The sequence below is a fragment of the Apis cerana genome, linkage group LG3 (assembly GCF_029169275.1).
Source record: "Apis cerana isolate GH-2021 linkage group LG3, AcerK_1.0, whole genome shotgun sequence".
NCBI lineage: Eukaryota > Metazoa > Arthropoda > Insecta > Hymenoptera > Apidae > Apis > Apis cerana.
Window position 1 is genome coordinate 4,577,175 of NC_083854.1, and position 26,117 is coordinate 4,603,291.

The 26,117-nt window shown below is 25.8% G+C and overlaps 2 protein-coding genes across 10 annotated transcripts in view; one reads left to right on the top strand and one right to left on the bottom strand.

The window, feature by feature from the left end:
• The window catches only part of LOC107993865 (cholesterol transporter ABCA5), a 32,129-nt gene that overhangs the window by 4,143 nt on the left and 1,869 nt on the right, over positions 1-26,117 (bottom strand). Inside the window, exons 1-25 of one of the 9 annotated variants that reach the window (XM_062072296.1) lie at positions 24,627-24,910; positions 19,321-19,479; positions 17,310-17,471; positions 15,470-15,761; positions 12,590-13,307; positions 11,802-11,923; positions 6,104-6,277; positions 5,852-6,033; positions 5,561-5,765; positions 5,403-5,478; positions 5,016-5,169; positions 4,709-4,895; positions 4,489-4,632; positions 4,263-4,413; positions 4,109-4,182; positions 3,583-4,035; positions 3,161-3,510; positions 2,673-3,079; positions 2,339-2,599; positions 1,992-2,259; positions 1,741-1,915; positions 1,257-1,593; positions 859-1,133; positions 573-719; positions 105-484 (exon numbers count right to left, since the gene is read on the bottom strand). In XM_062072296.1, coding sequence (XP_061928280.1) covers positions 105-484; positions 573-719; positions 859-1,133; positions 1,257-1,593; positions 1,741-1,915; positions 1,992-2,259; positions 2,339-2,599; positions 2,673-3,079; positions 3,161-3,510; positions 3,583-4,035; positions 4,109-4,182; positions 4,263-4,413; positions 4,489-4,632; positions 4,709-4,895; positions 5,016-5,169; positions 5,403-5,478; positions 5,561-5,765; positions 5,852-6,033; positions 6,104-6,277; positions 11,802-11,894 — 4,493 coding nt within the window. In that variant the 5' untranslated portion in view covers positions 11,895-11,923; positions 12,590-13,307; positions 15,470-15,761; ... (1 more) ...; positions 19,321-19,479; positions 24,627-24,910. Of the gene's footprint in view, positions 1-104; positions 485-572; positions 720-858; positions 1,134-1,256; positions 1,594-1,740; positions 1,916-1,991; positions 2,260-2,338; positions 2,600-2,672; positions 3,080-3,160; positions 3,511-3,582; positions 4,036-4,108; positions 4,183-4,262; positions 4,414-4,488; positions 4,633-4,708; positions 4,896-5,015; positions 5,186-5,402; positions 5,479-5,560; positions 5,766-5,851; positions 6,034-6,103; positions 6,278-11,801; positions 13,308-13,775; positions 13,924-15,469; positions 15,762-17,309; positions 17,472-19,245; positions 19,480-24,626; positions 24,927-26,117 lie in introns of those variants that run through there. The other 8 variants (XM_017050513.3, XM_062072297.1, XM_062072299.1 and 5 more) reach the window with 8 other exon arrangements.
• LOC107993867 (tubulin polyglutamylase complex subunit 2) lies at positions 6,489-9,510 on the top strand. Its single transcript, XM_017050520.3, has 2 exons — positions 6,489-7,852; positions 8,656-9,510. The coding sequence occupies exons 1-2, from the start codon at positions 7,609-7,611 to the stop codon at positions 9,249-9,251; spliced, it is 840 nt and encodes a 279-aa protein (XP_016906009.1). The 5' UTR covers positions 6,489-7,608; the 3' UTR covers positions 9,252-9,510.

A 26,117-nucleotide genomic window follows, 5' to 3' on the forward strand; every position in this document is an offset into this window, starting at 1 on the left:
ATTTTTTAACTAAATATATATTTAAAAATTTTATAATTATTAAAATAATTTGAATTCAATATTTTCCGAAATATTCAATATCTAGATATTATCCTTATCATCACCTGTCAATATCTCCCCACGGTACACCACGAATCGCAGCGTAACATTCTAAATGTTCCCTGACAGTAATATTCTTCCATTGAGCATCATGTTGGGGACAATATCCCATTTGTTTAAAAGCTTCTGTTATACTGGAATTAATATTATGACCACCAATTTGTACTCTCCCTCGAGTTGCTGCTTCTTCTGCTATGATAATTTTCATTGTTGTTGTTTTGCCAGCACCGTTGTGACCAAGTAATCCAAATACTTCTCCTGGTTCAACTGCTAATGATAGATTTCTTACAGCAACTTTTCGTTGTATTTGGTTAGCTTCTTCATCTTGTTTCGAACAGCAACTGCATGATCCTGACTCCTTTTGTCGATATTCTTTTCTTAAATTCTAATAAACATAATAAATTCAATTATATATATATATACATAAATTAAAAAATATTAAAAATAAAATAATATATAATAAAAAATAATACCTGTACTAAAACTACAGGTGGTTCTTGAACAGATGATGAAGTAATAAGATTAAAAACTTTCTGTCTTTCAATTTTAACATCTCCATCTTCATGTTCTCCAATATCAGAATTTTCCATTATTTCTTCACCGATTGAACCACCATTACGCTATGAAGATAAAAAAACTTTTATTTTAAATTTTATTTTAAATTAAATAAATTTTAATAAATAATTTTAATAAATTTTATTTATTTTATAAATTAAATATCTATTTAATTTTTTAATCTATTATATTAATTATACTAACCAAAAAATGCTTCAATATATCGCCAATATTACCACCAGTTTTTTTAATATCCAATAATAAAAGTACGAAAAACCACATCGGACAGTGCAGAAGCACACCAAAGGCCATTAAAATGATTTCCGTGGTTAAATAATCGGACATAGTTAGATGATGACAAGCAGCGTTAATAGAGCACATTATATGTACTCTTTCTACATAATATACTGCAGCATATGGTATATATAATGTGTTTAATAAAGAAAAAATTACGTGTAAAACGAATGCTGCTGTCCCACCTAAAAAATTTATTAATATTAATCAATATTAATTTATAAATATAATTCTTAATAAAAATTGGAAGTTACATCTAAATAAATGAATTTCTATGAATAAATAATAATTTTTGAAATATAACTTACTAAGACCTAGCATATCAAGAGTTGTGACTAGTATAAATGGTATAAGTCCAAAGAACGTAGCAATATTGGGTAAAATACTTTGAGCTGAATCCATCTTGTCAAAAATATAACTCAAACACGTCGAAAATAGAATGGATGATGGACAATAAAGCATCAGAAGACCACCTAAGGTAATGAGTGCTGGTATTTCTTGAAGCGAAGGCACATCAAAGACAAATATGATGCCAAGGATGCATAAACTTATAAATGTCATCAGGCCGATAAGTACAATAAAATATGTTAGAAAGTACATAGAAAATGACAGACCATTAACACGAAGTTGATTCTTTGCTTTTATCTAAAAATATGAATATAAGGAATATTGTTTTATAATATATAATATTATTAATTATTTATATAATATAAATAAATAATATAAATATCTAAAATAAGAAAATAAATATATTATTTTAAAAATACGATTAAAATAAAAAAAAAATCTTACTTCACGATCATAAACCATATCTACAACTAAGGTTATTGGTAATAATATAAAATGCATTCCAATAAATAGAGCAGAACTCGCTGTGCCAATATTAAATTCTTGTGGCTGAGAAGTTTGTTGGAAAGGATGTGTTTTAACTTCAATATGTGTTAAATTATCTTTATCTGAGATCAACCTAATTAGAAGAAAATAAATGAATTTTATATACAATTATTTAAATTTGCAATATATTGTTGAACTATTAATTATACCTATAATAAGTGTTTGATAATAAATTTATCAAGATTGGTAGAGAATGTTGCATAGTATCGTTATATGCGATAATTAAATTGATTTTAGATAGACTATATTCATTGATATTGAAAGCGGCAACATGTGGTGCGATTTTTAACAAATTTGCAAAATTTCCGTGGTACTCTTTAATATATTTTACATCTTGACCTATTCCATCGATTAAATCTGTGATATCGTGGTCAGTACTATTTGTGTACAAAATTTTTGTCTGATTTCCATAAGTATCTGTAAAAGCAAAAAGAAAAAAAAAATATTCAATCCAGATAAAAATTATTTATTAAGATACAATTATTCCAAAATATACCGTTATTCAATTTAAGAGATTGCATTTTGATCTCGACTGTTTGAATGCTATGTAAATGAAGGCCAAGAACTATCAAAAAAAGAGGCGCAACGATAGTGAAATATAATAACTGAATGTTCCTAAAAAGCCTGAGTATTCTTAGGCGAAGCATAGCATACAAAGTTTGAATGAAATTAGGCCGAATTTTTATGGGGTCTAATCCGAGGCCGAGAACTGGAGGGTTTCTATCACTATGAACGCCATCCGGTAAATCTCCTGCCTCTACAGTAAAATAAAAATGAAATTAACACATTATAATCTTTCTAATATTTTAAAAATATTAAATTGAATATACCTTTTGCTTGACCATCATTCTGGACAGTAACACCTTCATTTTGCAAACTTTGATAAGAAGTGCTTTTCGACTGTAATGATAAGGATCTACTTAATGCACGATTGCGCACCATTTTTTTTGATAAATTATCCATCGTATATTCAGGACCTTCGTCCTTTTCTAAATGTAAGAATACTTCTTCTAGAGTAGTCATCGATACTCCATAGCTACTAATACCCAATCTACTTGATCGAGTTTTAATCTCATGTTCTATAGCTGAAAAAAGTGGTGCAAAGCTTTCTACTGAATTATGAGGTAAAATAAAACTCAGTTCACGGCCATGACGTCTCGCTTTTTCTGCTTTTGAAACATGAGACATTACCAATCTAGTAATAGCGTGTTCTCTTGCATTTCCTTCAAGTACTAATCTGTAAGAAATCAACAAACATATATTTATTAATTATACTATATCATATCATTTTTCATTTTTTAATAAATGTCGGACATACGTTAAATGATATCCAATGCCAAATTTATTTTTTAAGAATAAAGAACTACCGCAGCATCTTAGTTTTCCTTTACTAATAACTGCTTTCCTATCTGCTAGTATATCTGCTTCATCCATAAAATGAGTCGTCAGTAAAATCACTTTTCCGTGACGTCTAGATTGTAAGAAAGACCACATCTGTCTTCTGGAGTAAGGATCAACTCCAGCTGTAGGTTCATCCAGAATAATAATTTTTGGATCACCGATAATGGCGATACCTACGGATAATTTCCTTTTCAGTCCCCCGCTTAAATATTTTGCAAAAGTATCTGCCTTCTCAGTTAAATCGATATCTTTTAAAGTTTTATTCACCTAAAAATAATCAAATATAATTTGTTATTCATAATTTATAAAAAAATTTTTTATATAACTTGTTTATGTTACCTCGTGTTCAATCATTGATCGTGGAATACCACGTACAGCAGCAAAAAATTCAAGATGTTCGCGAGGTGTAAGAAGATCAAAAAGAATGTCATGTTGTGGACAAACGCCCGTCATACTTCTGATCATCTGCATATCATTAGAATCCCGAACATCGTAACCAAAAATCAAGGCAGTGCCAGCGGTAGGTGCAGTCAAACCAGTTAATATATTAAAAAGACTAGTTTTGCCAGCTCCATTGTGTCCAAGTATCGCTGTGATTTGGCCTTCGTAAATCGTTAAATTAATACCATTTACAGCTTTAATTTCTGGTTTACGACATTTTTGATAGGATTTGTAAAGATCAACTATTCTAATTGCTTCACGACCTTTCATTTCACGCACTACTGGTTCAACATCGCGATTAATTTCTTCACCAGGAATAAAAGAGTTCGATTCACCATTTGATGATGGTACCTATAAATACAATTTTAAATATATTTTTTTTTATTTTTATATTCGTTTCTTTATTATTATTAATAAAATTCACCCGTGGAGCTTTTCTTTGACACCAAAATTCAGGTGTGAAGCAAAACCAAGGAGTTCTTTTCGTTCCGTATTCACCTAAATTATATATTTAATATTTAATTCGTTATTAATAATTTAATGGATATAATAACAAATTATATTTTTAAAAAACATACTTGGTATGACACAATCAAAATAGTAAGCTAAGCAAGCATAGAGAATTATGTCTAATGTCATCATAATAAGGCTTCCTCCAAATGGTATACCAGGACCTGACCAAAGATTATCAAAATTAACTCCTTCTCCTTGCAAATCTAATACAAGCGCCTGTAAAAGAATTCAAACATTTTTATATAGAATATATCTTTTTTCGTAAATACATTATTTTCTTCCAATACAAACTTTATCCATAGCTAAAGCAACTCCTGTTGGACTAAGAAGAGAAACCAACCAAAATGGTACAGAACTAGAATCGTTCACAAAGACTTGAATAAAGTACATCAAGCTCATTATTGTGACTGCGAAATTGCCAAGTACACCGGCAGTCTGATAAAAATAGTTAAGATTAATTTAATAAAGTAACAATACGATAATAATACAATAATATGAATAAAATACTTACTCGTGACTTATCAAAGAAAGGTGTTATCATAAAAGCGAGCATGATTATAGAGAAACTGTATAGTACTACTAAAAGAAATATTGGTAAAAAGTGTGTGTGTTGAAACATTTGTAGTGTAAAAAGTAATATTACTCCGACAGCAGAAAGTAACAAAACAAAAACGCTATAGATAATGAACCATGATAACCTGAAATAAAAATATTAATTAATTTTTAAAAATTTTCATTTTTTAAATTTATTAATATTTTATATATTACTATATATTAACATTTCAATGTAAAAAATTTTATAAATAATATTCATTTACCAGAAAATCGAATCTTTTAGGCCCATTATCTTCATTCCTTCCTTAATCTTTTTTTCTTTTTCACCAACTATCAGGATCAGAAGATAAGTAACAAATTGTGAAATGGCCAGGACCATAAAAAGTGGTATAACAACTCTAAAGGCCAACATCCAGTCTAAATAAAAAATATTCTTAGAAACATGAAAAAAAAAATAATATCAAAAAAAAAATAAAAAAAGCAAGAAATTTAAATATAAACTTAATTTATAAATTATAATTTTTATAAATTTTAAATTATATAATTATTATAATTATATAATTTAAAAAATTCATTAATTTTTAATCAATATGCAGAAAGATGAAAAAATTATTTTAAAACTAACTTATTTTATAATTTAACATCTTTACCTGCGGTGAAAGCTTCTTTAGGAAACATTTCTAATTTAATATCCGGTACAGTTATATCTGTATTCCTCGTATCTAACTAAAAATTGTTAATATAGAGATTTAAATCAATATAAAATATTTTTCGATTACGAGTTAATCTAAAATATCAAGAAACATACTCTTATCTTTGTAATGTCCATTATCATTTGTAACGCCAAGAAACCTGAGTGCAAATAATTATTCGCAGGACATGATCCACCAGTCTCTATTGACAATACACCACCTAACCAGTGGCTCGTATCTTTCCGACAAGTAACTGGGGCAGAATACAATTCAGTCGGCGAAGGTGGATTCGTATATGATGGATTTGTTCTTATCTCATATCTAATATAAATTAGATAATTGCATTTAAATTTCTTAATTTTAGTTAATGCAATTGATTATTTAAATTAAATATTATTAAATATTACAAGAGATGTTGAGATATAGGTTGAGAATCTTCGAAGATTACTGCTAGGGGAACACTATATGGATCTCTCCAATATGCTGCTTGCAAATCATCCTTCGTATCAAATACCATGAAATTTAAAGGAAGCTTGCCAGGATAATCCCACATTGATAACCATAGAGCATTCATTGAATTTAAAAAGGCCTAAAATGGAAATATTATAGAAATTGAACATTGAGAATACAGATAAAATTGTTAATACAGGAACATATACCAAAGTTTCTGTTGAATTTGGAACAACAGCTATCGTATTGTTCTTGTAGCCATTGAATGTCTCGAATATACCACCTTCTTGTCTTTGTGTTGTCATTGCGGGATAGTTTGGATTCGGTGGTAATACTTTCACCACAATTAACACACCTAGAGTGCAAAGAGGGAGGAAAATCTCCTGTGAACAATAAAACAAAACAACATAAGAAAGAACATAAAGGAAAAAATATTATAAATCAAAATTAAAATTTTAACATTTTTTAAAATTATTTTTCTTTATTCTTATTTATTTTTTATATATATTCTATGTTTTCTATATAATTTAGTTTAATTATGTTTAATTTAATTATAAAATCACATGATTTATTTATTATAATACAAATTTTAATTAATTAATTAATTAATAAGATTTCAAGTAAATGAAATAAGTAAATAAATTTAGATTTATTTCAAAACTATTATTATTTTCATTTTTAATGAAAATATTTGAAAAATAATTTATAATAATATAATGAATAATAAATTGTTCAAAGTAAAAAAAATTAAAAAAAAAATATACAGAATAAATGAACAGACATTTTTAATTATAGAATCGAACAAGTTTTTAACTCGACTCTCAATCGTTACCAGCAGCTGTTCTTTTTTATATGTATATAGTTGAATAATAGATACGTTAAAAATTACTCATTTTAGGAGAAAAGAATATAGGAGAAAAAGAGGTGCATAGTTTCTAAAAGGAACCACCCTCGTGCGTGCATAATAATTATTCCACCTGCACTCTCTCCCACAGTTGTCGTGCAATATAAACCTGCGCAAGCGTTCGATACAACCTTTGCTGGTTCGTTTGAATATGAGAAAAGTGGATATACTAGTAGTTCGCTTTCGTATTCCGTCACCATGACGATCAACAACGGACCAAACCAGTCCGATTCATTAGCACGATTATTCTTGGTTTTACAGTCGTTCACAAGCGATTTAAAATTTCCTTGTTGTAAATCGAAATTTTTTATTTATAGAAGAATTTATAGATAAAGAAAATTAATTAAAAAAGAAAAAAAATAAATAATGGTGTACATTGTAGTAAGATAAAATAGATTGGAAAAAAAAGATAATATCAGAAAATAATTGGTTTTGAAGAATTTTAAAAATTATATTAACCAGAAGATAAAAATTCTTCTAATAATAATGAAACGTAGTTTTTCAAGAAATCATTTTGGATTGAAAATTTCAAAGTTTTCCCTTTATTGATAAAATAATTCAATTTTAGTGCAATTTAACGATTCATTCTTCTCAACGAATAATCAAAAATCTTTATTATATAATTTCAGATGCTTCTGAATTTTTTAAAAATAAAAAATGTTTATCATTCAAAAGAATGATTTTTAATTATTAAATATTAAGATCGATATAATATTTAATTAATAAACATTAATATTTTTCGAAATCGTTCTTTGTGGGAAAATTGATGAACGAATATTAAAAAAAAAAAAAAAAATACATAATAACTCAATGTCTTTCTTCGTCGATATCGTAACGGAGGATTCTTTTTACGAGAATCTTACATTAGGTGTGGTCAAGATTCTCGAAAGTTTTCCATATGTAAAAAATGTACGAGTCGATCGTAGAAACGGATGTGAAACTACGGTCATTAATAGCTGGGAACAACGCCATTGTTGTACACTCCCAGAAGATGTTAAGAACTTTTACGCCTCGATCGACGGCTTTCTGCTTCAATGGAATCTTGAGATAGCAGGTAAAATTCTAAACTTTTATTCTAAACTTATCCACGCATTCGATAATCCAATTTGTCAGCTTTCATTCATGATCATTGCTCGAGATCCCATGTGTTATTAATAATTATGTCATATCTCTATTTCTGACTCTTCAATAGCATCATAATTTCAATTTCTGTTTTTTATTATCTTTCTATGTTTTTTTTAATATAATTTTTTCTTTATAATTCTGTGATTTGAATAAAAGTAATTTTTGCTAATATTAATTAATTTTTTAAAAATATATTAACACTAAAATTATCAAATTATATTATAATAAAAGTTTTAGATTTTTTATTTTTTGAATTTATTAAGAAAATAAAAATTTGATGAAGATGTTAATTTTTATTAAGATAGAATTTTGATTGTATACACATATCTATCTTTAATTTCATAACAAAATTTTAATTATATATACTATATTATATATACTATAATAAGACATATATATTAAAATCTGATAGTTTTAATATTATAATTATATTAAGTTGATAATGTTAAAGTTTAAAGTTTTAAATAAAAATAATCTTTTTTGTTTTATTTTTTTTTCCACGAGAAAGATAAAATAGAATTAAAATAATTATCTTTATAAAAAAATATATAGATATCAACTAAATAATTAATAATTATAATATTAATAATATATAATAATAATATTATATATGAAAATTATAATTAAATTACATATTTTATATCAAATTAAAATAATATAATATCATTATTAATTGTTATCAATTTTGAAAATTGAGAATATCTTCATAAAAAATTTATTTATTTTATACAGGTGAAGAATTTCCCATAGGATGCATGGAAATTGGCACCTTTTCCTCTTTAAAACGCTATACAAACAATTCTAAAAATTATCAAACAGATGCTACTAAGAAAGAATCTTATAATGACATTCATAAATCAGACAATGAAATTTGTGGTAGTTCTACCGATCTTGAAAATACAATTTCACTTCATTTGCAGGAAAATGATTACAAAATGTTTGAAATAGCAAGATGCTTTCCAGAAAGTGAAATTGCCAAGATCTATTTGGTATATCGTATAAAACCGGAAGTGGAGTCGCCAACAATCTGGCTGCATCGAGAGAGTACTAATAAATGGTATCGCTTAGCAGAAAATTTCACTATATATTTTCGTATGATGCTTGTTCATTTGGGTCTGCCATTGTGGCAATGTTGCGTGGCTGGTTTGTCTCTTCCAGCATGGATACAACAAGTCTATTTTTTAATTGGTCCTCATTTACTTCCTTCTACCGTTGAACCAATGGAGACAATTTCTACTTCCATGTGGAACAATGGACCTACAAATATTATCGATCCAGCTATTTTTAAAGGAAGAGAAGGAAAACAAAAAAATTCAAAAAAGAAATAATTTTTATAACATTATGGTTTCACTCTTCTTAATATATGGTTTGTAAGATTCAAGAGTAGATAAAATTGATGTTTTTAAATTAGTAGAATGTGCATCTACATTTATGTACGTAAAAGTAAATTATAAAATTATAAAAGTAAATAATATTTTTTTCATGAAGATATTTTTTGTTGAATATATTGTTGTTATGATATCATAGTAATAAAATTTCATTAAAGCATTAATAAAACATGTATTAATACATTTCAATTGATGAAAATCTGGCAGTATTTAAAAACTATTCACATTTTCCTCCAAATGTCAATCATTAAAAATAAAATATACTGTTGAAATCGACCACGTGAAATCACCAAACAGTAAAGCTAAATGAGTGAATTTATTTTGAGAACTTGAGATCATACTATGCTCTAATATATTCACATTGTCCTTGGTCAAGAGTATCAAAGAGGAAACAAAGAGAACATTGTGTTCCATTTCTAATCCATCTTTCAAGATCAATGGAAAAATAATAAGACGAATTAGAAAACTTTATTCTTTCCTTCTTTTCTCCTCTCTTCTAGACCCTTCCACGACGACCCTTGGCCCAGTTGGCACAAAGCTAATGTAAAAACACCTAATGAATTGGCAATACGCCTTCCCCCGTTGGCAGATGTGAATGTCCACGGAACGCAGTCACTTTGTCGTCGTCCATGGAAACTATCTGCACATCTTTCTCTCCATTGTAACTGGTGAATTTGGATTGCAGCTTTACTGGCATCCAACATACACATTTTTTTTCTTTTTTTTTACATTCCCTCTTTTTCTGATTCTTGCATATTCGATTTATTCTGTACTCTTATTCTATAGTAGACTGACTTATATATCCAATTCACCAATTCATTCATATGTAAATTTCTTCCCAATGAAATTGTTTGTAATAGTAATTATTTTCAAAAAATCTTTTAACGATAAAGAATTGATAATTTCAAATATTAATGATTAGTTTTCTATTTTGGAAAGCAAAAATTATTTTTTTCCCCTTATTTCTCTATTTATATCAACATAAAATCTTTAAAATTTATTTAAAAAGAAATTTTATATAATAAAAATAAAAAAAATTGATAATTAAACTATTTAAAATATCTAAAATAAATGATAATGTAAAATAGAATATAATCTGTCCCACAGATTGCAGAATTCATTTGTCAAGATGCCAGAAACGCCACAAATATTGACACTGGCGCCAATAAAATAAATACTTGTTATATAAAAAATTATTATGAGCAAAAATTTCTCAACAACAATGATCAGGTAATATTAATAATCATTTTATTATATATCTATCTCATATTATTTATAGATCTTTTTTTAGCCATCTATTTTAACATCAATAATCATCATGTAAATTTTCATTACTTAAAAACAATATACTTCATGATGTCATATAAGTATGTAGTCACATTCTTTCATACAATTCAACTCATTGTTATAGTATCTTATTACCAAACAGATTAGCAATTATTTTCTATCTTTCAGATTACAATAAAAAATTCTAGAATTTCTTTTTTTATAAACAAATTAAATTCCATTTATAGAGAATTAATAAATATTAAGTGCGTATTCTTTCTTCTTCAATTTTTAATTGTTGTTTTACTATTGAATCTTCTTTCTTTAGTAATTTTCTTTCACATAAAATGTGTTATTGTTCAAATATTATTTTGTTACACTGTTCATCAAAACTTTTGCTTCGACTTGTTAAGATAAAGGGCAGATCGAAGAGAAGAGAGGAAAGGCAAGTCTAAATATAGCTCGTTAAAGGTAGAGAAAATCGATTTATACATAAAATAAGTATTCGTGTCTATACTTAGTTCTGGCCTCCTAACGCAAACTACTACTTGAATAAGACTCTTCGTTCCATAAAATGGTAACATAAAAATCCTACGATAACAATTCAGGTGTATACTTGAACCTCTGTATGATAGTCTGGATCAGATTTCTCATTCCTTGACAATCGGTGAAACATAATTCCTTCTTAACGCAATATATGCTGACACATTCAATACAAACTTGAAAGATTCCACTGGAACCTTGAAACCAGGTCAAACAGCTGTATGACATTATTTAATTATACAAAACTAGCGATTTTGATGAATTATTCACAATTTCGTCGTTTCTCTTCTTTAAGTATGTATTTGATTGAAGTTTTATTGTGTGTATTGATGATTCATAGTATGTGGAATTCGATAAGATCAAACAGATATAACTTATACATTCTATAGATAAACAGAATCTTATATTTCATATTCATTTGATTAAAGTTTCATGATTAATAATCAAAACAATATATAGAATTCAATAAAAATTTGAAAAATAAATTAATAAATCAAACGTTTTATAATTAAATTGGTGTAGCATAAAATAGAAAAAGAAGAAATTCTGTCAAAAATTGTAATAACAGTTTTACGAAAAAAAGTAAGTTTTTTTTTTAGTTTCAAGTTCATGTTAATTATAACGGATGTTAAATCTTGTTAAATCAATTTTGGAGTGTTAATTGCTTTATAATTAACATACCGCCGTAGTCTTCCGTTTCTCACGCTTTTTCAAGAGAAGATTCCTCACGAGCATTGCTCGCAGTTGAGACAAGTAGACCCCGCACGTACCCATTTTGCGAGATGTACTCGTCTTTGTAATTTCTGCAACATAAACGGAGGCAAGATAAATTTTTTTTTTATAAAACAGAATATATGGAATTTAAATTAATGTAATATATTGATTCAAGTGTGCTTTTTATCAAACTGGCAAATATATTTGTGAATTTAATGATAAAATAAAATACTTAATGATTAATATTATACATGTTTGTTTATAAATGTATAGTTTGCAGAATTCTTTTTTGAAAAATATTAAATTATTAACTGATTACGAAATATAATGTTTTTATATTTCAGCAAGATTATTTTCCCATTTTCCCAGAACCAATCATTTTGTCTTTAACAAATCAGACAACCATCTATCATTTTTATTACTTTTTATTACAATCTAATTACACTCAAATCCTACAATTCCATCCAAATCTTTAAAAACTTTTACTTTCTGTCAACTTTTTAATATTTTATTATAATTTCCATTTTATTAAGCATTCCCTATTAATGACCTCTTCAACCTCAAATCTATTCATTCAATTCCTTGATCAGATATTTTAAATCTAATATTCTCTCCACCAATCACTTTAAATCGAATAAATCCGATCAGAATGCAAACTTCCTTCCATATTCGATCATTAAGTTATGGATATTTCTAATTATTATTGTGCGAGAAATTGGCCACTATAGTGGCTTAAAAGTAAAAAATGTACTCACTTATGATTTTGATGATGACAAATCAACAACACACAATAGCATTAATTTTAATGTTCTTATTATAAATCTATAATAATATAATATTCTGAAATTAATATCAGGTTTTCTAAAACTTTGTTCAATTACATTATGATTATATTTGATAATGATAATTTCCTGATGTATTTTTTATTCTTATAATTTTCTTAACCGAATTTTTACTTCGTACTTCAATATATCTCGTTTTTTTTCGATAAACATGCTCCTCTATAAATAGATTTGCGTTATGAGAGTTTCGATTAGCAATAAAAATTTATGAACGCTATATTTGTAATCGTACGAGAGGAAATACAGGCCTACAATCAATCAAACTCAAATTCCTTCCGCTCGTCAATTTCTCATCTCTGAAACAATAAGGCTTTCCTAAATTTCAGATTCGTATGGATCTATATTTCGCGGTGTCGGGTGAACCAATCGCGGAAAAAGATTCTTATTGATTAACATCCAGCTGTGCCGATGATTGGCCCCGGCCGTGACGAAGGTTTTCGCTTCGACGTTCGGACTTTTTGTTGGAAAGTCACGGGCCTAGTAACGTCTGCTTGCCACGTAAATACATAGATACAGCAGCGATGTGGTCGATAATTCGTCGTTTGCACTATTTAAGCATTCGCGCGTGTAAGAGCGAGCAATATGCCATCGAATATGTCAAGGTCTTCGTATATAGTTCCTCTATAGTAACCTATGAAAAAAAAAATAATTTATTAGTGGATAGGTAGATGGTGGAAGTAAGAGTTGAGACCGGAATAACAATGGAATCGAAAAGAGAAGATGTGGATAGAATATACGATAGGAGATAAATGTGGACACGTGATCTTTTTGATGATTATTATTATTATTATATCAAATGATTTTATAAAGAATCAATATAATATGAATGAATTTGACTGAACTTGAATCAATAATCAGAAATTATATTTTTTATAAGCATAAATATTATGCTTATTAAGATTAAAAAAATTCTATTGATCTATCGTAACATTAAAGAAATTTATAAAATAAAATATGATTTTAACATATGATTTTGCTGTAAATATTGAAAAATTTAGAAAATATTTTTCAAAAAAAAAAAAAAAAATCAAATTTGATGATACAATTAAGTTTTATATAATAGGAATACAATAGGAAAAAGCAATTAGAAAAATCATACATGATATAATTAATGTACGATGATAACCAACGATGCAAATAGTTGATAAGAAATTCAACGTGCATTCTTTTCTATCATGGCATCAATAGATGGTTGTTGCATAATACTGACTTCATTCTACGAGCAAGTTGAATTTCCGGTCATATCAGAAATTGCAGCTGGAAACTTCTTCGTCGAAAGATAAGTAGAAACTCTTTAATCTCGTCGTTTAGATGTAGATCTCGAGATTCAAGAGAAATAAATTGGCGAAAAAATTTTGGATAACTTTTATTCGATCCGTGCCAAAATTAATCAAGTTGATGTTATTTTTTAAGCAATATCATTTGTAACTTTCAGATGGTTTAATTGGTTCTTGGAATAATGTATTCCACGCTTATTGTTAATTATTATAAATTAATAAAATTAAAAACACACATCGTGCATTGTATTATTATTTATTATTATGTATTAAAAAATTTCGTTATTTTTATAACGCATGATTTTCTCTTAAATTTTTTTTTATATTATTTCTTTTTATTGAACTTGAATTTTATAATATATAAAAAATAGATACTATAATATAATAAAAAAAGATATAAATTAAATTAAAAATGAATGCCAATTGATTAAAATTTCAATCTTTTCTAGAACAATTTGTTTTTCTTAACAATTCTATGATTCACGTTTCATGCTATGAAACACGAATAGCTAGTCGACGATTAGTTGATTATCATCTATCAAGTAACTATACACGTTAGACATTTATATCTACAAACGAAGTACGAATGCGCGATTCATAGAAATCGAATCGTAAAAGACACAGTACTTGGCAATAAAACCAATAACAAAGCATTTATAAACTAATTTAACCGATGGCCAACGGGGTTTTATCGAAACGATAAGTTTATCTTATCTTAACCTTTGCGAAAATCGATTCCCTTTCTTTACACTTGTTTGCGCAACAAAAGACGTATTTTTTCACAAGTGAACATTATCGTAATATCAATAGCAATTTTTGCATAACTTTTTAAATATTGTTTTAAAACATTTTAATTCTTCTTTTATTTATTTCTCTTTTTAATTTCAAAAAAATCAGAAAAAATAGGAAGTGAACAATTAATTAATTTTGTTTGCTTTTCTTTTTATATATTTTTTGGTTTTACTTGAGTTAAATAATAATTGGATAACTATTAATCTTCCTTAATTAGATTCCCTTCTTTTTAAAATGTAAAAATCTAAAAATAATTACTCAAGTAAAGTCATTAAATAAATTATCTAAATTATTTACTTTCCATTAATTTTCAAATAAAATATTTTATAATTTTTACAATACATTTTGCTGAAAGCATCAAAAATTAAATATCGTTATCGAATTATCCTTCGTTTAACACATAAAAATCCAAAACCCCATTTTGATGGAAATTCCAAAGAAAAAAAAGAACCATGCTCATTGACAGCATCCAATATCGATAAATAAAAAAAAAATTAAAAAAAAAAAAAAAACGAGGTCGTTCGATATTTTCCATCAACACGAGAGAAGAAAGAAGAAGAGGATAGAAAAATAGCAAAGAGAAGAAAAATCTCAATCTTGTCTATTCAATTGGCCCAACAAATGAAAAACCAAATAAACAAACAAAGAATAAAGAGAAAAATAAAAAAAAATAAATAAAAATGAAAAAGATACCAATTTGCTTTATTGCAAACGTGAAACTTACGTGAATCACGTGCTGCTCGGCAGTTGTATCGAAAGGGGCGACTCTAATCGACCGTGCCCTCTCCCTGATCGAAATTGGCAGCGTAGCCAGTGTAGGCAGAGGTAGCAGTGCCGTGGCCGTTTCTATCGTACCCGATTCCGATCGATCGTGATTCGCGAACAGACGTACTACAAGCTGCGACAACGGCATCGCGATGAACGACGATGGTGCGATCGGTGCATCGCCGGTGCGCGTTTGTAGAGCCGCTGCTCCTGGCCATCCTCGTCCCCGATTATCCAAGACTTTTCACACGCTGCAATTCATCAAACACACAGGTTTTTATAGAGCATCAATAGAGAGAAACACGTAAATCGTGTTAAGAAGGAATTGATCCGGTGGACGATTTTTAAACTAAAAGCTTTAATCCCGTATATTGGATATATAAATCAACGAACATAATAGCGGACAGAAATTCAACCCTTCGCGATAAAATACATGTCGAGATATAATGAGATTGTAAATGAAATCATCGAGAAAGGGTATCAAACGGTGACGTTTGAGAGATCCACTTAAGAATTTTGCATTTTGTTTTAGGTTTTTATACTGGGGAAAAGATGATGACTAGAAGATGCTTCATGAATCGAGAATGAGAGATTTTAATAGAAATGTAAATTTTTGATTTTTACATAAAAAAAAATGTGTTTACTTTACTTTTCATTGTTTTTTTTCCTTGAACATGCTGTATATTATAGTATATTTAGAGATTATTTTGTCTATCCCAAGAATCTTTAATAATTTAGGCTTTAAAACTTATCAAAGCATTCTAAACTTGCTAAATATTTTTATTTTATAATCCAAAAAAATAAATTAATTGTGAAAGTTAATAACAATCGAAATAATTCACTTCATGTATTTTCATATATTATATATATTTATATATATTATATATTATATATATATTTTAATATATTTTCATATATATATATCATATTTTCATACATCTCATATATTTTCTAATCAGGATTAATAAATAATTTCTTATCTAAACGAATTCTAAGATATTAACATAGCTATCTTCTTAATAGGTTATCATAATATATGATATGTAAATATTAAACAATTACAAATTAACAATTTGTAATCTTATTTAATGTCTTACTCACATATACATATATATATAATACACGTGTATGTAAATTCACTGTACTTATGTCTGTACTTATATCTTTAATTTATATGAATGCTGTAGATTATCAAGAAATATATGATTGAATCAGTTTCAAGAAATCAGTATTTTTCACTAGCTGTAGGATTATTTTATAATTTTTTTTTTTAATAACATTACGTGAAATGATCTCAAAATTTTAATGTGAATATTTGGAAGTATAATTTATAAATCAATATATATTTAAAATTTGAACTACTTCACATATTTCTTTCATGATGACGTATAACGTTTGAGATAAAAATATCATTGCAATAATTATCGTATGTTGAGTTCTTAATCAGAATAGGTTTCCGTTTAGAACAGATTTCTGTTGTGCCAATCAGCATATTTAATTTCATTATTATATTTATATTATTGATTATTATAATTTCATTATTTAATAATATTATTTGTTCAACAATTTTAAATGATGATCATATACATTATCAATGATATTATTTTTAAGAAATGATGAAATATTATATAAATAAATACATTAATTGTATAATTATAAAGAAAATAAATGTGTAAAATACATATAAAAGTCGATTAAAATAAAGGATTTTTAGTTAACTATAAATTTCTTATAAAAGAAACAATGAAAAAAATAAATAAATCATTGATACTTAAGATACTTAATAACAAAATACTCACGTTTGGCCAGAACAAAATTAATCCAGTCCCCAGTCGTCGAAAGCAATTCGATGAGAAAACAGTTGAGGACCAGGATGGCAACTAGGATGGACTCTTAGCCCTTCTGGCTTATTCCATCCATGTGGACTAAGTTCGATTGGAATCAAGGGATTTGCCTTTCATCTATGAACAAATAATAACGAAAAACACTTTTAGTTATTCGTTATAAGCTAGATTGAAAAATAAAGAAGCTTTCCACCATCGAAAGATTTAACGCATGGAAGGAAAACTAATTTTGCAAGAAATTGAAGTTAACTTTGAAACATCATGCAAGTATTACAAGACAAAGAATTAATATGATACGATGAAATAAACTATAAAAGAACAGAATTTCAATTTTTATTAAGATAGCTTAAGATAATTACAGAATATGTCAGTAAGAAAAATATTTCATCGATTTCATGTTAGATATTTTAATAGCATAAACAATTTAATATATATAAATGTTTTATCTAAGGATATTACGTCATGCGATTATTCTTACTTGTATATATGTTTAATAGTAGAAACATTAAATAAGCAAAAATTCTGTTTAGATGATGTCACATCTTATTGAGAAAGCATTGCAAATAATGACACTTAATGAGATCATGGGAATAATATTAGATATTGTAGTTGTTCATTTTAAGTTATTAGTTTTACTAAATTTTTAATAAATCTGTTTTATGTTTGATTTTTAAAATAATATGATTATTTTTAATATTTCTTAATATTTTTATTAAATAAAAATTAAAACATAAATATAAAAATTGGAATATATATGCATAGGATACAATTTAATTCTGAAAAATTCTTTTTATTAAATCCTAGAGATAATCTCGATTTCATTTTTTAAAATTTGAAATGTTTTTTAAAATTCATCAATATTCGATATTAAATCATATAAAAGCACTTATATAAAATTCTTTTTTTCTATGTAAAATATAATTAAAAAAAAAAAAAAATAATAGACATCATATATGTGTTCAACAAAATTATTAGCGTACGAAACACGCGACATTTCCTTCGTCCCTGAAACTTAATTCATTCCGTTGAATTGTACGGAAACGCGAGACCCTAATTGTCTTGATCATATTATATCTCCAGCAAACCATATTTTATCAAGAATTCTCCTGGAATCCTTTTTCGACGAATTCTTTCGATATATAAAGAAAAAATTTAAGAAAGAAAGTAAAAATTGTTTTGTAAATTATAAAATAATATTTATAAAATAATATTTATAACAAATATAATATATGATAATAGTATTTATTAATACTTATAAATAATATTTATTATAGAAATTATTAATTTCTTACCAAATTATTAATTTTTATAGATTAATATATGAATTTAATAAAATTCTCTTTCTAATATATATATATATATATATATATATATATATATATATATATATATATAATAATATATATATATATTATTTCATTTTTTGAGATTTCATTTTCTTCCCTTAATTACTTTCTTTTTCTTCATTGATTTATTCTTATATTTTCAAATTAAGAATAATGATTTATAATTAATTGCATTCGTTATAATTTTCTATATAAGAAAAAAAATTAAAAAATTAAAAATAAAAATATTAAATAGAAGAAAATACCGTATTTAGAAAATTATATATAAAGAAGAATGAGTAAATAAAAAATTACATAATTTATTTTATTATCTAAGTATTGCATCAATTTAAAACATATAAAATTTCAATTAAGATTTATTTTTAAAACCAAATTACTATAATATTCCGTATAATACTATCCTATTTAAACGAACTTTGAATTCTTGTTGAGCTCTCTTAAGTATTCCTTACACACAAATGATGCATCCTCGTTCACATAGATAATAAGCGAAACACACAACAGATGGACGCGGATATAAATAGTTATAATTCAAGTATAAATACTAAGTATGCGGTCGAGTTTTCTTCGATCAAACCTTGCGTTCCATTATTCATTCGATTCATGTAACATAGCAGTACCATAAACAACCAAGGTTTTCCGATAAAAATGCAAATCCGACAAAATTCTGTCCTTTAATCCATGCTATGTGAGATCAACTTCTCCGCGATCCAGTAAAAAGATGCGGAAGAATTTATGAATTTCAAGTGAATTCTTCGATTCCTCAAAGAAATATTGTCCTGTTGATAAAAGAAGATTTTACAAAATATTTTTAGAAATGTTGTATTTATATATAAAGATATAATTAATATTTAAAAAATATTATTATTGAAAAAGCTAAAAACTAAAATCTAAAAGATATTAATTATATCTAATAAATTTAAATCTTTTTCTTGATAAAAATTTTATATTTTAGAAAAGTTTGTTAAATAATTTAGTAATATCAGAATTGAGAGATAATTATTGCATTATTTATTGTGCATAATGTTTTCTAATGTGAATATTTATAATTTTGAATTGAAATTGTAATCAAATGATAGAATATGATAATAAAATATATGTAAATCTAGATTACTAAACAATCGACATTCATGAATAAGAAGTTAGATAAGTGTTGTTTTTGTATATTAATTGAATCTTGAGTTAGAACTTACACTTATGTAGAATAATAAGATTTGATTTGTTAAATAATTTGTGACAAAGGATTACATGAATCAATAACATAATTTTTAAACGATCGATTAATTTCAATCATTTTAAATTAATTAAATTTAATTTAAAATTATTTAACGTATTAAAATCCTTAAATTTAATTTAATTTATTAATTCTAAATTTATTCATCTAAATCGTGTAAAAAATAAAAAAAGATAATTTTAATTTTCTATTGCAAGATTTTTTGAAAAAATTATATTGAATTATTTTCTTTAAAAATTAATTTAATACAATATTACGAATATATCAAATAAACAAAATAAAACATATTATTTTTTATTAATCTAATTATCTATTTTATTAATCTAAAAATATCAATATAAATATTCAATCAAATTATTATTGTAAATTAAGAATCATTCTCAATTTATCCAAAATCTTAAATTAATTTCAATTTTTTTTAAAAATACGAGCCATTCAATTACTGTTTTTTTAGAAATCTAATGTTATCAAATACAAATAATAAACTCGTGTCGCTGTATTGAATTTGACTGTTCATTTTAGGAAATATACGATGGAAAGATCTCCCCTTAATCGTATAATTTTGCATCGGGGTACGACGCGATACTCTTTTTTAACGAAGTGGATTTCCCGCGCGTATCCTACCGGATGTAGACACTTGTCGGCGTATAAATAATAAATACGAAATGCACGGGAGACTCTGGCTAGACACGCAGGGTCTTCACCCCACGACATCGAGGGTTGTCGAGGTAAGGAACATGCCAGACAAACCGACGCCGCGTCGTAACGACGATATTACTGACCAACGCCGAATACGAAACGGCAATAATTTTTAGAATTACATGACAATATAATATATATTAAAATTATTAATTATAATTATAATAATAATTATTAAATTAATGATAAATTTTTCGATTATATAAAATTCGCATGATATAATTTCCAGTTTGATGTTTTGCTTAAAATTTAAAAAATTTTTAAAAATTTATATTTTTTGTAAAATTTTTTATTCAAATCTGAATCAACAAAGAAATTAAGTTAATTAATTAAGTAAATTAAAGAAATTAAGTTTAGTACATATTATTTGATTAATTCAGATTGCATTTGAATCTACATATATTGCATGTCACATTATATATATGAAACAAAAACGCATCTTCAAACGAAATAATTTTTATAAGCATCAACGAAAAAGTTTATTGTGTTAATAAAAATCAAAGAATTATTTTTTCTTATTAATAATGTAAAAAGATTAGGAAAAAAAAAAATAAGAAAAACAGAAAAAATGAAATCTTCGTTATGCAATTAATATACAAATTAAAACGATATCTCACATTTGCAATATAAATTTGAAATATAAACATCGAATATACCATGAATATTTTCAAGAATGAAAATATAAGAATGTAGTATTATAAAAATGAAACAAATAAATGATAAGATCAAAAAGATGAATTAAAGGAGCTCGAAGACTAAATTTATTAATTTATTAAAAATAAAGTGTAATCGCATTTTAAAATAATTAGAGATTATAATATTAAATCTATATTAATACTTCTAAACCTTTTTTTTTATTAATTTTTTTTCTTTACTTATATATTGTTAAAGTGATATTTAAAATCATTAATTAGATCATCAATTAGAATATTTTTTTAAAGAAATATTTCATCTCTGCTTACTTTAAAGGATTAATAAAATGATTAATAAATTAAACATATAATTACGTTTGCATTGTTATTAATTAATTTGTTTTCTTTAATTCGCTGAAATATAAACAGAATTTTCTAATTACATCGCGATAGATATATACAAAATGATTTAGTAGAGTAGATTTAATGTAAAACTTTATAACTGTTTTAACGTATTAAATTCTTAACTTGTTATTTTAAATGGTATTATCAAATGTAACTGAATTAAATTTTTAAATAAATTAAATTTTTTTTAATTAAATTAGAAATAATGATTATCAGATTTAAAGATTCTCTTTCGTTTCTCGAAATATGAATTCATAATGAATAATATATGAAGAAAAAAAACGGGATTTAATGTCAACAAGACAGAGAATACGAAAACCCTACACATAATCTCGAAGCACTACAAAGACCTTAGAAGATTACTTGTTGCAGTTGCAGTCATACACATATCCAGGATTTAATCGTATTTGAGGAAAGTCACGTAAGCTGTAAGCAGTAGACACTATTCTTTGCAAAAGAACATCTTGTTATGTGTTATTATTATTCTCACAATAGAATAGTAATAATTAATATTAATTCAATATGAATAACTGAGAGATGTACTATCATTTTTGTTTGGGATCATTTTTTTTAAAAGAAATATATGAGAATATATCAATATACTCTATATCATAAATGTCATTAAATGTTTAAATGAATTAATTGAATTTTGATATAGATTTGTGAAGCATATGGATTGATTTTTTTATAGAAAATATTGAAATATATTTTCATTTCATATAAAAATAAAAATTTATTATATTATATTTAATATTTTGTGTTAAAAAATTTTTCTTTATTAAAAAATAATTTAAAAATAAAAACTTTTTTTCTAGTTCTATTCCTAAAAAAGGAAGATTTACAAAAAGATTTTTTTTAGAAGTTATTCAGGCGATTGAGATATTACAAAAGTTATTCGGCTTAAATAATTTAAAAAATTATTTAAAAAATTCGGCAAAATAATTATATATTTATTTTCATTGTTTTCATTAAAAAAATAAGGAAAGACATAATTGCAATAATATTACATTATTAATGTACATTTATTGTAATTATAATATAAAATTTAAATGCGGATTAAAAAAAAGTATATTTCAATTTCAACTACAAAAATTCAAATCTTGTTATCATAATTTAAAAATATTAATTAAAATAATAATTAAAATACATTTTTGCTTCATTAATTAAAAATTTAATCAACATCATTTTCATCACTGTTTTTATACAGATTCACTAATTCAATTTATGTCATTTCATATATTTGTTGAATATCTTTCTCCAAAAAAATAAAAAATTTATTTCTTTAAAATGTTAATATTTAATTTATAAAAAATTATGATTAATAATCTCTCACTTACCAATAAATAAAACTTAGAGATGAAAAAGCACAATTATTTGAAAGAAAATCTCAATTTGTTAAAGTGAAAATCACTTCTGAAAAGTTTAATATTATGGACTATTAAATGTGCTTATTAATTCGAGTCATACTATTTCGACAATTCGATTACAATTTCTGTATTCATTTCCCTTCAACTGTAATAATTCTAACGAAATACATAAAAAATATAATTATCATCAGTCTTTCACTATACTTCATTAGCTATCACATTATGTATGGTCCATAAAAATTTAATAGCTATAATATCGATTTAGAAAATATAGCAAAAATATCAGATCTTATATAATATAAATATATACATATAATCATGATACAATTTTCATATTTTATTTTCTTATTTTTTTCACTTCGTCTTCATTCTTTTTATCAAGCGCATGAAAGAGAGAGAGAGAGAGAGAGAGAGAGAGAGAGAGAGAGAGAGAGAGAGAGAGAGAGAGAGAGAGAGAGAGAGAGAGAGAGAGAGAGAGAGAGAGACGTCAAGTTGGGTCTATCGACCGGAGGAGAATCAGAGGGCGGAAGAGGGTCAGAGACGCGGAACTTCACTAGAACGAAAATTCCATCCAATTACTGTTCGTATAATCCGCATATAATGTTGATACACAATATCATTTATACACGAAGTATCTCGTTATACGAGACGCGTCATCTTTGTTTAAAACGGTCAATGGTTTCTAATTCATTTAGGGCGCATTTAAAGCGATTATTACTTTTACACTGGTACGTAGAGGTCGCTAAACGTCATTCTCGTGATAATAATGCCCTCGATCATTTTCTAAGATCTTATTAAAGTTTTCTTTTTATAATAAATTACATTTGTTCAAGAAGTCAATCTTCATTTATAAATTAATTGTAAATTGACTCAATTCTCAAAAATAATGCGAAAATTTATCATTGTAATATGTATAAAGCACAATGGCTGAAATTGATCTACCATGAAGTCTCATTTTTCGTATGAATTATTCAACCTTTGTGTTCTCAATATCTTATGAATCAAAAATAAAATTTATGATAAATATATTGTTTTAATTATAATTATATAAGAAACAAATTTATAATCTAATTATATTTTCTAATTTTTTTCTGATGAATCAATTTATAATAATGTCATTGATATAGTATTACACCGAAGCGTGTTTCGATGAAAAGTTCATGTTCCTTTGGTTGCAAGACGTGTTGGAACGGTCAGTTACCAGAAATACACTCGTAGGTATGAACGAATATGAACAAAATGTAAGATGTAACTAAATAGAATGAGAGAAAGAAAAATAGACTAACATAATAAGAATGAAAAAAAACTACCAAAAAAAATATATTGATTTAAAAGGGAGATAATATAAAATATAATAAATCAAATACAGATAAAGAAGAATTAATAAAAATAAAGGAAAAATACTCGTTCTATCCCTGTTATCTTCTCTCATTCGATCGTAGCACATACGTTCGTTCTTTCCCTCTCTCTTTCTCTCCCTCTCTCATAGCTCCCGCTTCTCTCTTCATGAAAATCGATTCGTTACCGGCCTGGACAGCAGTCCACATAGAACGATTCAAAATTTTTTTTTTGTATTAAAACCTTATTACCTTATTACCCATTGTATTAATTGGAGACCATCGAACGAAATTTTCCACGATAGAAGTCACAAAATCTCATCGACTGGCATAACTAGTTTTCGCTTACTATCATTGTACTACAGATACAAACTTCGCGACAACACTCAAAAAACGAGTCTCGCGAGAGACATAAAAGCAAACGATGTCACGATTAAAACTGTTGAGAGTATAAAGAAATAAAAGAAAGTCACGATTAAACACACCCTCAATGTACACCTGTCGGCCGACGACGCCAGACTGCGCGAGAGCGCCACCTTTCTCGCCTGTTCCATTCCATCCCCGCCGCCCCTCATAACGTTTTATATTCGCTATCTTCCTCTTTCCTCACACCGTTATTATTCATTCTATCCCTCTTTTTTCTTTTATTTTTTTATTCTATAATATTGCATTCTTTTTATTTTATAATATTTTATTTTCTATAATTATTAATTTTTATTCATATGCCATATTTATTTAATGAATCTTTGTTTCTGTTTCATTTCATTATTTTCTGTTTCTGCTTTATTTCATCATATTATATATCTTGTAATATTTTTATGTCATGTTTTCCTATATTCTATTTTATATATACCTATATTCGTTTGCTTAGTGTATCTTTTTTATTCTCTTGTTTTCACTCTAATCTTTTCACGTCATGTAAACTATCTCTCTTTATCGTTTTTATTTTTTTTCTCTGCTTCTTGTCTACAAATTCTGCTTCAATCTACGCAGTCGCGCAACTCTGAGACCGCCATCATAAATGAAAATTCTATCTTTTTAATATCTCGTTTTTCTAATTTTTTTATTTTTTTGTTATTCTCTTTCAATATTTAGAAATAATTTAGAATTTATCTATTCATCTCCTTCTGAAATAATAATGCAATATATTTATTTATTGATATCAATTGATAGATGATGCCTTTTGTTCTTTTACTATCATCATCAAGAAATATGTTTAAAGATAATATTAAGTAAAAATAATGTCTATTCGATATTCAAAATATAAATTTACAATATGAAAATCCAAATTAGTAAATATAAATAAAAATTAAATTTATTTTAAAATATTATGACGATATACAATTTTTAATTTCTTATTTATATTTCTTTATTAAATACATCTTTATTATATATTCTAATATTCATTTATATATATTAATAAATTTAAAATTAATTGTTCTATATACAATTATAAATTTTTAAATATTTTTACGTAGGAATTTATAACTTTTTAATAATAACGAGATGGCGCTGATGGTTACAAAAAAGAAAGAATATCGATATATCGATAGAAATTATTGTTTAATGCAGGAAAAAATATGTATTCAGCATACGTTTTCACGGTCTTATACCATATATATATTATTATATACATTATTTATATATGCAATTATATTTAAGTAAATTCGAATTTATAATTAGATTTGGAAATTCGCAATTAAAATAATTATATAAGGATATATAATTATATGGACTTATTAA